This window comes from Ovis aries, chromosome 22 (assembly GCF_016772045.2).
Source record: "Ovis aries strain OAR_USU_Benz2616 breed Rambouillet chromosome 22, ARS-UI_Ramb_v3.0, whole genome shotgun sequence".
Classification (NCBI taxonomy): domain Eukaryota; kingdom Metazoa; phylum Chordata; class Mammalia; order Artiodactyla; family Bovidae; genus Ovis; species Ovis aries.
In genome coordinates, this window is record NC_056075.1 from 39544886 (window position 1) to 39559304 (window position 14419).

General features: G+C 40.0%; 1 protein-coding gene across 8 annotated transcripts in view; it reads left to right on the plus strand.

The window, feature by feature from the left end:
* The window catches only part of SEC23IP (SEC23 interacting protein), a 54084-nt gene extending 42223 nt beyond the window's left edge, over positions 1-11861 (plus strand). For 2 of the 8 annotated variants that reach the window (XM_042238511.2, XM_060404762.1), the window contains exons 14-19: positions 3246-3401; positions 3788-3890; positions 5099-5284; positions 6169-6331; positions 6817-6918; positions 10134-11861. In XM_042238511.2, coding sequence (XP_042094445.1) covers positions 3246-3401; positions 3788-3890; positions 5099-5284; positions 6169-6331; positions 6817-6898 — 690 coding nt within the window. In that variant the 3' untranslated portion in view covers positions 6899-6918; positions 10134-11861. The remainder of the gene's footprint in view (positions 1-3245; positions 3402-3787; positions 3891-5098; positions 5285-6168; positions 6332-6816; positions 6919-10133) is intronic. The other 6 variants (XM_042238510.2, XM_012103026.4, XM_060404761.1 and 3 more) reach the window with 3 other exon arrangements.
* The last annotated feature ends 2558 nt before the right edge of the window (positions 11862-14419 follow it).

A 14419-nucleotide genomic window follows, 5' to 3' on the forward strand; every position in this document is an offset into this window, starting at 1 on the left:
CAGTTATATAACTGGAAGTATTTATAGCTGGGCCAAAAGCTGTGAACACAAGAATGTTACTAGTTATCGCTACTTGCCCCTGGAAAGTTTGTACTCCCACTGGCAGCTTCTCTGCCTCTCTCTCCTCTCCCTTGCTAGTACTATCAATCATTCTTGTTTAAAAATGTCATATTCTTACTTTTATAACTTCTTCTAAAGAAATAATTTTTTCACATGCAAATAGGAGTTTTTAATTTTTTTTTTTAGTATTTTATTTATATCTGTGCTAACTGTTCAGTTCAGTTCAGTCGCTCAGTCGTGTCCGACTCTTTGTGACCTCATGAATTGCAGCACGCCAGGCCTCCCTGGGCAGCACGCCAGGCCTCCCTGTTCATCACCATCTCCCGGAGTTCACTCAGGCTCACGTCCATTGAGTCCGTGATGCCATCCAGCCATCTCATCCTCTGTCGTCCCCTTCTCCTCCTGCCCTCAATCCTTCCCAGCATCAGAATCTTTTCCAATGAGTCAACTCTTCGCATGAGGTGGCCAAAGTACTGGAGTTTCAGCTTTAGCATCATTCCTTCCAAAGAACACCCAGGGCTGATCTCCTTCAGAATGGACTGGTTGGATCTCCTTGCAGTCCAAGGGACTCTCAAGAGTCTTCTCCACCACCACAGTTCAAACACATCAATTCTTCGGCGCTCAGCCTTCTTCACAGTCCAAATTTCACATCCATACATGACCACAGGAAAAACCATAGCCTTGACTAGACGGACCTTAGTCGACAAAGTAACGTCTCTGCTTTTGAATATATTATCTAGGTTGGTCACAACTTTTCTTCCAAGGAGTAAGCGTCTTTTAATTTCATGGCTGCAATCACCATCTGCAGTGATTTTGGAGCCCAAAAAAATAAAGTCTGACACTGTTTCCACTGTTTCCCCATCTGCCATGAAGTGATGCGACCAGATGCCATGATCTTAGTTTTCTGAATGTTGAGCTTTAAGCCAACTTTTTCGCTCTCCTCTTTCACTTTCATCAAGAGGCTTTTTAGCTCCTCTTCACTTTCTGCCATAAGGGTAGTGTCATCTGCATATCTGAGGTTATTGATATTTCTCCCGGCAGTCTTGATTCCAGCTTGTGTTTCTTCCAGTCCAGCGTTTGTCACGATGTACTCTGCACATAAGTTAAATAAACAGGGTGACAATATAAAGCCTTGACGTACTCCTTTTCCTATTTGGAACCAGTCTGTTGTTCCATGTCCAGTTCTAACTGTTGCTTCCTGACCTGCATACAGATTTCTCAAGAGGCAGGTTAGGTGGTCTGGTATTCCCATCTCTCTCAGAATTTTCCACAGTTTCTTGTGATCCACACAGTCAAAGGCTTTGGCATAGTCAATAAAGCAGAAATAGATGTTTTTCTGGAACTCTCTTGCTTTTTCCATGATCCAGCGGATGTTGGCAATTTGATCTCTGGTTCCTCTGCCTTTTCTAAAACCAGCTTGAACATCAGGGAGTTCACGGTTCACGTATTGCTTAAGCCTGGCTTGGAGAATTTTGAGCATTACTTTACTAGCATGTGAGATGAGTGCAATTGTACGGTAATTTGAGCATTCTTTGGCATTGCCTTTCTTTGGGATTGGGATGAAAACTGACCTTTTCCAGTCCTGTGGCCACTGCTGAGTTTTCCAAATTTGCTAGCAAATTGAGTGCAACACTTTCACAGCATCATCTTTCAGGATTTGAAGGAGCTCAGCTGGAGTTCCATCACCTCCACTAGCTTTGTTCGTAGTGATGGTTTCTAAGGCCCACTTGACTTCACATTCCAAGATTTCTGCCTCTAGATTAGTGATCACATCATCATGATTATCTGGGTCTTGAAGATCTTTTTTGTATAGTTCTTCCGTGTATTCTTGCCACCTCTTCTTAATATCTTCTGCTTCTGTTAGGTCCATACCATTTCTGTGCTAACTGTATCTCACTGTATTTCTTTGAGCACTAGAGAAGTTAGATATTTTGTCATCTGTTTTTTATGCTTTTTTTTCAATGATGTACTAGTGTACCTATTTTTCTCTTGGGCTGCTTTGCTCTTTACTGGTACTAAAGAATTCTTTAGATGTTGGCCCCTTCATGTGAATATTTTTTCCAGTTTATAATTTTTTTAACCTTAATTTTTTTCTGAAACTGAGGGAAGATGCATAATCTTGAAAGCACCTCCTTTGTGGTCCCCATCAGTAGCAGAAACTATTGAATTTGCAAATTTAGGGGCAAACCAGGGGATGTGAAGTCTAGACTTTGTTAGAAGGGCAGCCTAGTTAGTAGAAAGAGCTTTGAATTTGGGATTAGACGTCATTCTGCCCCTCACCGTGTGCTCCTGAGTAACTGCCGTCACCTACTTGGGTTTCACTGTCTTCGTCTGATATGTGGGCATGAGGGTTCCTGCCATGCCCTCTGCTCTCAGTGGACCTCTGTCATGCTCTTGATTATGCCATTCCTTGTTCTTCATTCTCAGGATACTGAAATGATGGAGGCAGAAGTTCTGTCACTGAGTATCAAACAAAAGAGCTTTGTAAACTACAGAGAGCTGTCTGAATGTGGGTGCTTTCTCTTATGCTAACACTTCTCTGTGAGCTGAAAGGCTACATGTGAGCTTCCCCCACACAGGAGCTCTTTGGGGATAAATCATTTTTCTAATGGAGAGAAACATGCCTAATGAATGAGGATGGTAGTTATAATAGAAGTCACAGTCATTGGATGCTTAAAATATGCTAAGCACCTTATGTGGATTTGATTATTAAGTGTGGTTTTTCAACCACATTATGAGTTTGGCATTGTTATGATTCCCATTTTATAGATGAGGAAACTGAAGTGGAGGCAAGAGAGATTGAGAAACTTGCCTGAAGACACACAGTAAGGAGTGGAGTCAGGGCTCAAACCCAGGCGGTTTGATTCTAGAGTCTGCAGTTTTGACCACATTTATAACTAACATAGAGATGATACTTCTGTACACTGTATATTTTATGCTTTATACAATAAGTGAAAGTCTAGTTAGAGGATGTAATTGTGGGTAAAGATTTCAGAGGGAAATTTTTTGGTTCTTCTGTGCTAGCAGCAGCTGTCCATGACAGTGATCATTAGTATCGTAAACTGTACGTTACAGAGCATCGTCTGTATTGGGGTGCTTTTAAGTGAAGTTTTAGTTGAACCTTTGATATTTGTGTTTCATGACATTGAAATGACTGTCTTTCATTGTTTTCTGATTCTTCCTAGGTTTCTGTTGTTTACAGCTCCTTAGACTTTGAACCAGAGATTTTCTTTGCCTTGGGATCTCCAATTGGTATGTTTCTCACTATTCGAGGAGTGGATAGGATAGATGAAAACTACAGGCTTCCTACCTGCAAAGGATTCTTCAATATTTATCACCCAGTGAGTGACTTGCATTTACTTCTGCTTTGAAGAAGACAAAGCACTAGTCCTCTTTATCCTGATAGAGTCTCAGATTCATATTTCTTGGGAATCAAAACTGATTTTGATTTTGTACAACTCAGCCCTCTGACCTAAAAAATACAGTCTGATACTTTGCAATAAACTTTTCTACCAGAAAGCCTTTGTTCAAGGAAATGATTCTTTTGTTTTGTTTGCAAAGTAATTTTCTCCACAAACTGAAAAGTCATCTTATAATTACCAGTATTTGAATAAGGTGTGGAAAAAAAAATAAAAATCTCTGGTTTGCTAGTTATCTGTTTTCTCACTTAACTAAGATACATAACTCAAAACAGCTTTTCATAAATTTCTAATTCTTCTGTTTATAGCTTGATCCAGTGGCATATCGATTAGAACCTATGATCGTACCAGATTTGGACCTGAAGGCAGTTCTCATTCCACATCACAAAGGCAGAAAAAGACTTCATTTAGGTAAAGAGAAAATACTAATAAAACTAATTTCCTTCCTGTCAGTTTGTGACCTGTCATTTAATGATTTGGGTTCTTCCTGTCATTTGTAATAAGTTATGAGCGTTTTAACACTAAGGTCTTATTTAAGTGCCTACTATGTTCAGAACCTGTTTACTAAATATTTGGAGGAGCTGTAAAGTTATTAAAGAGTTTCTTCTTGATGATTTCTTCTTGATAATATTTCATATTTGTTGATATAATTGATACAGTTGTTGATATAATGAGGAATGGGGGAAGTTGGTGATAAAGTGAGATGCATACATTTTGATAAAATTTGGTAAAAGTTTTTGGAATTGGGAAGCATAGTTGTTTTTGAACTAAAGACCAAACTATCAAGAAATAAATTTGACGCTCAGTCAAGTGAGCTGTTTTTTCCTTGGTAACTATAAATAAACTTTTTCTTTTAAATAAATTTTATTGAACAAAATGGATTGATAATAATTCCAAGTAGGGTTTAGGTTTCTTTTATGCCTATTAATGGTGTATTATTCTTATTCATAGGTTTAAAAGGAGAAGTGATCATGCCCTCTTAAAATTTTTGTTCTTTTTTTTTTCTTTAAGCTTGCATCATGCTTTTCAAACGTAATTAACTTTTGAAGTTAAAATGAGAAATTTGATACTTTGATATTCTTAAGATTTTGAATTAAAATATGATTTATTAGACACAAGTAGAAAAAGTAAAGGGGCAGTAGTTTCTTCATTTTTAAGTTAGGAGTTTAAATGGTGATTATATCAGAATCTCAAATTCTCAAAACCATTCGCCAATGCATATTAGAAGAACAGTCATCTTTTTAGTCTTGTGGGCCCATTTTTTGACTTTTAAAAAAAGGCCCATAATTGTGCTTATACCTTTTTATGGTATTTGCATTCTGGTTTTTTTTTTTTTTTTTGGAAGAGAGGAAATATATAGGTTTAGGCTGGATCAAGTTTAGTCATTAAAAAAATGATAGAGTAAGACTCCACAGAACATTTTATTTATTTATTTATTTTCACAGAACATTTTAACATGTTGCGTGTTCTTGGCTGAGAAACTCCCATGTATTTGACATTTAAGAGAAGAGTAAGAGGTCTTATCCAGTCTGAGAATAGTGTAACTTGTGTTTTAACTTTTGTGGTGCAGAATTTTACCCAGTAACTAATAACTTGTTATGTCGTCTTAATCTCTTTAGAGTTGAAAGAAAGTCTCTCTCGTATGGGATCTGATTTGAAGCAGGGTTTCATTAGCTCTCTGAAAAGTGCTTGGCAGACATTAAACGAGTTTGCCCGTGCTCATACCTCTTCAACTCAGTTGCAAGAAGAATTGGAGAAGGTAGCCAATCAGATCAAAGAAGAAGAAGAAAAGCAAGTAGTTGAAGGTAAATTTGACAGTTAAGGCATTTTCCAGTGCAAAAATTATTTGTGAACAAACACATGAATTATTTGATGATGTTTTTCCATTATAGTCCTTTTTGTTGAAATGTAGAGGCTCTTCCTATAAAGGAAAATCTGTTTGTACAAACTGTACTTCAAAACCTATGTCATCCTTTCTTTTTAAACTAGGTTTTGGGCTGATAGTTGCAGGTTTTACTTCGCTGCTGTTTAGTTGCCAAGTCATGTCCAACTCTTTGCAACCCCATGGACTGTAGCCCATCAGGCTCCTGTCCGTGGGATTCTCCAGGCAAGAATACTAGGGCGGGTTGCCATTTCCTCCTCCAGGGGATCTTCCTGATCCAGGGATTGAGCCTGCTTCTCCTGCATCTCCTACACTGGCATGAAAGATTCTTTACCACTGAGCCACCGGGGAAGCCCAGGCTTTAAATTTTGTTGAGATTCATAAAGCCAGAATGGAATGTCGGAGTTGAGAACTAAGTTGGTATTCAGGCATCTGAATGACCCCCTGTGAGCAAAGCTCTCCTGGTTCTGTGTCTGACTGTGTCACTGTAGACTATACGTGCAGTGTCAAGTCGTTGTGCCGTGATGTTTTTGATTCTTTCAGGTTCTAATTCTATTTCCTTTCTCTCTACAATGCTCTCTCACCCCTTTTCTTCAAAACTCCTGTCAGCTGGTTGGCTCGCTCTCCTCTCTCCCGGGCAGCCGGCCCCTCTCCCCCTGGCTCTTTGGAGGAATGGGAAGTGAGCCTGGTAGCTCCCCAGGCTGCTGCGTGTGTCAAGCAATTTTCTCTTGAGCCCAGAAAGTCAGCTAAAGTCAAAGGATAATGATTAAGTGACTGACTTTGATATTGAAATGGTTTGAATTCTAGCAGAAAAGATTGTTGAAAGTCCAGATTTTTCCAAGGATGAGGACTACTTAGGAAAGGTTGGAATGTTGAACGGAGGCCGTCGAATTGACTACGTTCTTCAAGAAAAGCCAATAGAGAGTTTTAATGAATATCTTTTCGCTCTTCAGAGTCACTTATGCTATTGGTAAGTATTTTCACCTTTGATAGTGTTCATGTGGCCTTTAGGTGCCAGCATATACCGCAGTTCCGTGAGAGTCTTGCTGAATTAGCATTTGTTATGGAATATTAATTTGAACACCCTTATATTCAAAATCAGTATTTTCTCCCATTAGCTTAGTTATCCACAAGATGGCAGCGTGTCACCTGCGTTTGACCAAAGTCCTTTGGTACTTGCACATATTGCTGGGATGCCTTTCAGAGTGGGAATGGTAGGGACTTTGAATGCCATCCTTTTATATATCCTGTGTCACCAAGAAGAACGGCAGCACAGCTGTGGTGTGCTGATCAGTCTTTATCCATTTTTTAAGGATAGCCCTGAGATTACACAACTTTGTTTTCATTTGCCCTCCTTAGGTAGAGTTGAATAGAACCAAAGCTGCCTTTCCACCTTTATGCACAGAGGTTAATTTATCATTATCTCTTAAGTAAATGTGCTTTTCTTTTTAATAGGGAATCAGAAGATACTGCTCTGTTATTACTTAAAGAAATTTATCGAACAATGAACATTAGTCCAGAACAGCCCCAGCATTGATTGGACTTCAGCTTCACTGTGTGAGTTTATTTTGTGTATAAATTCTGAAGGCTTCATTCTGAGGCTTTTTTTGGCTGCACCCTGCAGCATGTAGGATCTTAGTTCTCGACCAGGGATCAAAGCTGGGCCCCCTTTGTTGGGAGGAGAGTCTTAACCCCTATGTCTTTCGCGTCCTCTCTTAGTCACCTGGCAAAACCTTAATCCTAGGAAGCCCAGTTGTCTCTTACTCTGGACCTCACCCGAGTAGCAGCACACGGCCAGAGAAAGGTCAGGCAGTTGTGCTAACCGTACGCGCTTCAAATCTATGACCAAACACCTAGCGGGCAGTCAAGCCTGCAGTATAGCTCTGCCACGCTTGAGCTGGTCAATCCCCTTCCTCACACCCTGAGGTGACTGTTAATTTGCTCCTCTCTCCTCACGCTTCCCACAGCCCTTGACCGTGACCCTACTCTCACACACTTCGGAGAGAAGCCAGAGAACCCCACTCTGACCACCGCCAGCTGTACCCACTCTTCTCACCTTTGTATCTTTGTGATTTTCCCGCATCCACCCACCTATCCATTCATCCTCCCACCCACCCGCACACCCAGCATCTATCCATCATTTGCTGAGCACCTTACTTACCTGCGAAGTGCCTAGGCCCTGAGGGTCACAGCATTGGACTACACAGTCTCTGCCCTCAAGGATCTTCCTTCCTCTAGTAAATAAATAAACAGTAAATAAACAATGGAAGTGAGTCACATGGTTAAAAATAGAGCAGCAGGATAAGGGGGAGAGGGAATACCTTTGAGATGGGAACAAGTTGCTGTTGTATATAAAATGGCAGGGGACATCCCAAATGATAGAATGTCACTGGAGCAGCTGAGCCAGGTGGATATCTGGGGAAAGAAGATCATCTCAGACAGACAGAATATATATCAGAACAAAAGAGCTGCCTCATTCTTTTTAGTGATTGTGTCGTATTTCATTGATTGTTACACCACAATTTGTTTTAACCATTCCTTACTGTTGGGCATATAGGTGTACTAGTATGAACAGTGCTTCAGAGATGCATTATATTTAAGAGTTGTATTTCATTCATAGTTCTTTTTATTAAAATCCTTAATTTATCTACCATTGTTGCGTGTTTAGATGATGTTCCAATTTTTATTATAAATAATTCTTAACATGTAGTTGTACGTACTTTTTGTGCATCTCTGACTGTTTGCTTGGCCTAAATTCCCAGAAGAAGCATTGTTAAATCTAAGCGTTGTCACATTTTAAAAAGATTTTTGATCTGTATTTATTGGGAAGTTATATTTCAGAAGGGTTGCAGAAGTTTCGTAGCTACTGTCAATATAAGTGCTAGTTTTTTTCTACCCTTGTCCATATTGGTTATTACTGTTTTTTAAAGTTTTACTAATTTGATAGCTAGAAATTGTTAGGCATACATGCTAAGTCACTTCATTCATGTCCGACTCTTTGCAGTCCTATGGACTGTAGCCCTCTAGTCTCCTCTGTTCATGGTACTCTCCAGGCAGAAATACTGGAGTGGGGTGCCATGCCCTCCTCCAGGAGATCTTTCCCGCCCATGGATCAAACCTGGGTCTCCTCTGTCTCCTTCATTGGCAGGCAGGCTCTTTACTGCTGGTGCCACCTGGGAAGCCCAGAGGTGGTTACATCAGTGTTTCATTCTGCATTTCTGTTACTAGTGAAATTAAGCGTGTTTAGTGTTTTTACTGGCCATTTCTTCTTTTGTCAATTGCCTGTTTTTGACCTTTATGCTTTTTTCTGGAGGTGGGAGGTATGATAATTTTGCTTCTTATTGATTTATAGTTTTGATAGTTAAATTAACATTTTGTCATTACAGTTTCTTTTTTTTTTTTGAGTTTGGCATTTGCCTTCTAAAAAATAAATACACCCTTTTATTTTGAGGGGGTAGGATCAGGGAGCATGTTTTAAAAATGTGCAGGCTAGTCTTTTAATATTATTTAGATAATTACATTTATTTTCTTTTAGTTTTTATATGGTTTTGTTTTTTCACCTGACTTTATAGTTTTGAAAGATATGGTATAGAGACGAATTTAACTTTTTTCTTAAATATTTAATCTTTTTGCCTGTGCCATATATTGAATAATGTACCTTTTTGTTGTTGGTTTGATGATTTTATCATGTGCTGTTGACTTTTTTTAAATTCATACACCCAATATTTGTTTTCTAGGTTTTCTGACATCTTTTCTATTGACTTATTTATCTGTCTACCATATTTTACTGATTTCAAGTTACATATTTTTTTGCATTTCAGCATCTTTACATTTAGAATGCATCTTAAAAAGCAGCTGTTGCCTTAATGAAAGTTGAGTTCTCCTTGAGAGGGTTTGAGTTTTCTTCTGCCAGTCACTGGGGGGCACTGTTAAGTCTGAGTCTTAGAAACTAACTTCTCTGCTTGAGATTTTCTTGGCCTGTGCTGATAGTGTGCACGCAGGTTATGAAATCTGCAGGCTGGTGGGGGTGGAGGCACCAGGTCAATATCAGGGAATTTCCCCTCCTTCCTGTTGTCAGAGAAGTGGTCTGCAGCATCTTTGCTTTCTTTCTGGAGGAAGCATTACTAATTTTATTATTACATTTTTATACCCCTCATTGAGGCTGTTTGGGATTTGATATCCCCACTTTTTGTGAGGGTCTCTATGCCTTTTAGACTCCCCACCCTGGGCATATTTCTTTGCATGATGCATAAAACAATGTTGCATCTTGCAATTGATGCTGTCTTAGATTCAGTGAAAGTTTTTAATATCTGGTAGTCCAATTTCTTAGGCTACCATGGTCTTGGCTATTATTCCAAATGAATTTTGAAATGATTTAAATTCTCCTGACATTCTTTCTGCACAAAACAAAGCAGAACAAACAAAATCCAAACCATAGCAGTTCTAGGACTGTGACAGCATCACCTGCTGTGAAAAATTAAGACCCTTTCACCTTACACATGATTTGTTCACTGTGCTTGTTTTATTTCTTCTTATACATGATTGTAAAACTTAGGCAAGAGCTTAGTTCCTAACAGTATACTGACACTATAAAATAATTTAAAACATTAACAGTCCTTCTATACATGGTGCATTCAAACACCGACAGTCTTGCTGAATTTTTTTTCTGTCCTTTAACTTTAGAATCGCTCTTTAAAAAGCCTCAGATTAACCTGACAGATAACTCACTCTGGGTCTTGTCTTTTATTTTCTGTACTCATTTTGTTACGAAGACCATGACACTGGTTGACCTCACTGAGCACTCCCTGATGCCCTCCTGTCCCTCCAGAAGGCCTGTCTGAGGACTTGGTGTTCCTGGGCCACGTTCTTCCAGGCGGTCTGCAGTGTTCGCTGTCGCTTGACCGTGTGTTCTTTTATTTTAGAAAGGAATGACAGTGAGTTTTCGTGTTACGTCTGTAAGTTTGTAAAGATGACCAAGGACTCTTTTTTTCTTTTCAAGACTCTTGTCTTTACAGAAGCTTCCCGTCTAAATTACAGTGCCGAGAAAATCCTCGGAGGACATTCCCAGTCCGCTCCTGGGATGGCCGACAGAAAAGTGATTCATCGACAGTTCCTGTGCTCTCATTCTCAGATGTAGGGGTTCATTTTAAAGAAAACATGCGGAGCAAAAAGACAGTGAAAAAAATCAGTACCGCATTTGGACTGTGTAGATGAGAAAAAGAAATGTTTAAAATGATGCAGTTTAAAACTCCTCAGATCAGTTTAATTGTACAGTTGTCAAAGTAATATGTGATATCAATGAAGAATATTTGTTGCATGCAAACGGTTGTTTCTTTTTCCTAAAAAGCTGTTGTCAGTGGTCTATTAAACTTGCATTTTAAAATTAATGTAGTATGTTCTACAGACTTCTCAAGAAACTACAATAATACAGTTTTTTAAAAATTTATGTTCAACTTTTAAAATGTGAATTACAGTTCGGGCTGCTTTAATGCAGGGTTATTTGTATTTGTTAAGCGGAAGTAACCAAAATCACTTCTGTTCCAAGCTCTGCTGTGGTCTTCGAGCCTTCCAGGCTGTTGCTGGGCGGAGAGTGGGGAGAGGAAGTGAGATGCTCTTCGCTTCACGGAAGTCCTGTGAACGCTCTCCCAGTGCCGCTTCCGCTGGTAGCGGGGAGCAAGCAAGAAGTTTCTCCATTTTGTCACCCATGGTAGCTGTGCAATCGCCTTATTGCTGAAGTTGCAGTTAATATGAGAACCACAGTAGAATCTTTTTGGGTTTTGGGTTTTCTTGCCTTGTATTAATTTCACTTATACCAAAGTATTGGAAAGTATGAACTTCTAGACTGTAGCTCGACTTCATGAAAAGACTGTTCTGTGATGTTTTACTTTGTTTTACTGTAACTTCAGATCATCTGAATATTTTCCTAATACTCCATGGGAATGCTGATCTGCTTTTGTTATGCAGTAGGAACGTTTGACACTGTTTACATAGCTCTCATGGAACATAGAATTTTTTGAAGGCCACATATGATACACATTTTTTGTGTATAGATATTAGTGTGAATAAAACGGTAACATCAGTGCATTTTTCTAAAGCAGAAAACTTCTGTAATTTTCTTGTCTTCCTTAAAAGTATTCCTTTGAGTTCAGTGTTCATTTACTTTTCATTGTGAGCATCTGCTCTATGGTTAATGTCTAACTATAGCATTTGCTCCTAATAATAGAATTAGGACAGTGGAGTTTTTGAACTGCAGCTGACCCCAGACAGCATATGTTCCAACCACCTTATTCTGCATCCAAGGACACGACACTAAATGCCTTTCTCAGGCTGCTGGTGGCGGATGTGGGCTGGAGTATGGTTCCACCCCCTCCCTTTTGGCCTTCATTTCTCGACACCAGTGCTATTTTCACTTAATTTCCTCCTAACTTCCCCAACTGATGAAATAAATAAGAGTTATTTATGTATATTTTAATAAAATCCAGTTTGATTTTTCAACTTAAGCTGGTTTTGTCTGTATTATTCAGCCTGTGTTTTTTGAACATTGAGCAGAGGAGAAACGCTTGAACTAGTGTCCATAGTAGAAACATACACCAGAGCAGTTTTAGGAAGCTTGTGATTTTAACACTTCAGAAGATATAAAGTAGAATTTGGGGGGCATGTATTTATATCCCTCTTCAGTTTCTTAAAAAAACAAACCTAAAGTCAAAACAGTAAGTAGGTCTGAGGGCAGAGTCTCTTTATTAGCATATTGTTGACAGTTTTAACCACCCTGCCTAGCACAGTCTTGTCACAAAGTGAGGCACGTCCCAAATATTTGTTGAATAAAACAATTTAAAAAATCAGAAGTAGAATTAAATAAGAGACCTTAGAATGACTGTTCAGACCAAACCCTTTACAAATTACATATTTTCTTTAATTTTCTTTCTTTTTAACATATTTATTATTTTTGTCTGCATGGGCGTTTGTTGCCGCTCTTGGGCTTTCTCTGGTTGCGGTGCAAGGGCTTCTCATTGTTGTGACTTCTCTTGTTGCAGAGCATGGGCTCTAGGTGCTCAGGCTTCAGTGGTTGCGGCCCACGGGCTTAGTTGCCCTGAGGTACGTGGAATCTTCCCAGGCCAGGGATCGAACCTGTGTTCCTGCACTGCAAAGGTGAATTGGTAAGCCCTGGACCACCAGGAAAGCTCCCCATTTAAACATTTTAGATGAGAGTATAGCTGTTGAGTAAAGCTTGACCTCCTCCTTTTCCCCAGCAGCTCGTCCTCTCCTAGGACCCTCCTGCTACTGCTAAGTTGCTTCAGTCGTGTCCGACTCTGTGCGACCCCATAGACAGCAGCCCACCAAGCCCCGCCGTTCCTGGGATTCTCCAGGCAAGAACGCTGGAGTGGGTTGCCATTTCTGGGTTGATGCTCTCACTTTCTTTCAATGAGGGACGTCAAGTCTCTAGTGATTCTGAAGTTGTTTCATATGCAGAGTTTGGGACTAAAGTTAAAAAGCGTCACTGTCTGAAATTGAAGGTCAAAGAGTTGTAAAACTGATAAGGACAACCTAGGTCTGGTTTGTTAACGTGGCCGTAGTGAAAGGAAAGTTATCTTCCAAGTCTGATGGGCCTGTGTGTTCTGTGATTTCACCAGATCCGGATGTTTCTCAAAACCAGAGTGTGGCTATAGTATTGATAAAAGAAAACTTGACAGATTATATTGATTTTTGAGGTTAGTCTTGAATATGTTATTGGAAAGGTGTACTTTATGTAGACCCTTGAAGATGAGGACATAAAGTGTGGACAGCGCTGTCCTGGCGAGGGTGATCCTCTGTGCAACATGGCGACTCCCAGCACTGTAAATAGAGTGCTGGAGATGAGGACTGTCCTGGAAATTCCAGAGTCGTTGATTTTGGTATTTATTTTCCCGTTGTTTCAGGTTGTTGACTTGAGGCATCTAACTTCCTTAAGTGTTGAGCCTCATTTCACTGAACAGCATTCTCGTGGTGACTTGTTTTCCATGTAGATCTTCCCATCTGGGAAGAGGGTGCTTTGAGCTGCAGACACTGAATGCTCTGATTTTACTCTAAGTTAATGGTTCTCATTGTGACAATAATTTGGCACTGGTTAGTATGAGTTATTAATAGTTCCCCAGGGCAGGTCCTCTAAGGCTAGTTGATAGAATTTAGTTCCGTTACGAGTTATGACAAACCTAGGCAGCATATTATAAATAAGAGACATTGCTTTGCTGACAAAGTGTCTGTCTAGTCAAAGCTATGGTTTTTCCAGTAGTCATGTATGAATGTGAGTTGGACCATAAAGAAGGGTGAACGCCAAAGAATTAATGCTTTTGAGCTGTGGTGTTGGAGAAGACGCTTGAGAGTCCCTTGGACTGCAAGGAGACCAAACCAGTCAATCCTAAAGGAAATCAGTCCTGAATGTTCATTGGAAGGATTGATGCTGAAGCTGAGGCTTCAATACTTTGGCCACCTGATGCGAAGAGCCAATTCATTAGAAAAGACTCTGATGCTGGGAAAGATTGAAGGCAGGAGGAGAAGGGGACAACAGAGGATAAGATGGTTGGAAGACATCACCGACTCCATGAACATGAGTTTGAGCAAGCTCTGGGAGATGGTGAAGGACAGGAAGCCTGGCATGCTGCAGTTCGTAGGGGTCACAAAGAGTCACATGGCTGAGCGACTGAACAAGCTGAGGTGCTGACATGGCATTTCTGCTCTTGTCCGTCTCCCTGCAAAGCACCAGATGGACCGTCAGTTGACTTGTCTCCTTGCTATTTCTATAAGACTTCCAACAGGTATCAGTCTTTTTCTGGTATTTCACCTCTAAAGTGAGCTTACCAGAATCTTCACAGTATGTTAAAGAGTGCAGGTGCCCACCTGCTGTTGAGTCCAAGCTCTCTACCTTGTAGCTGTGGGACCCACGCAAGATCGTTTTCTCCTAAGGTCTTGGCAAAGTGTTTCTGGTCAGTTTCTTCTTCCATGAAATTCCTCAACCTCACAGTTGTGAAGCTTAAACGAAAATATGAGTAAAGAGAGTATAGCGGTTCTGGGCTTTAGTAAG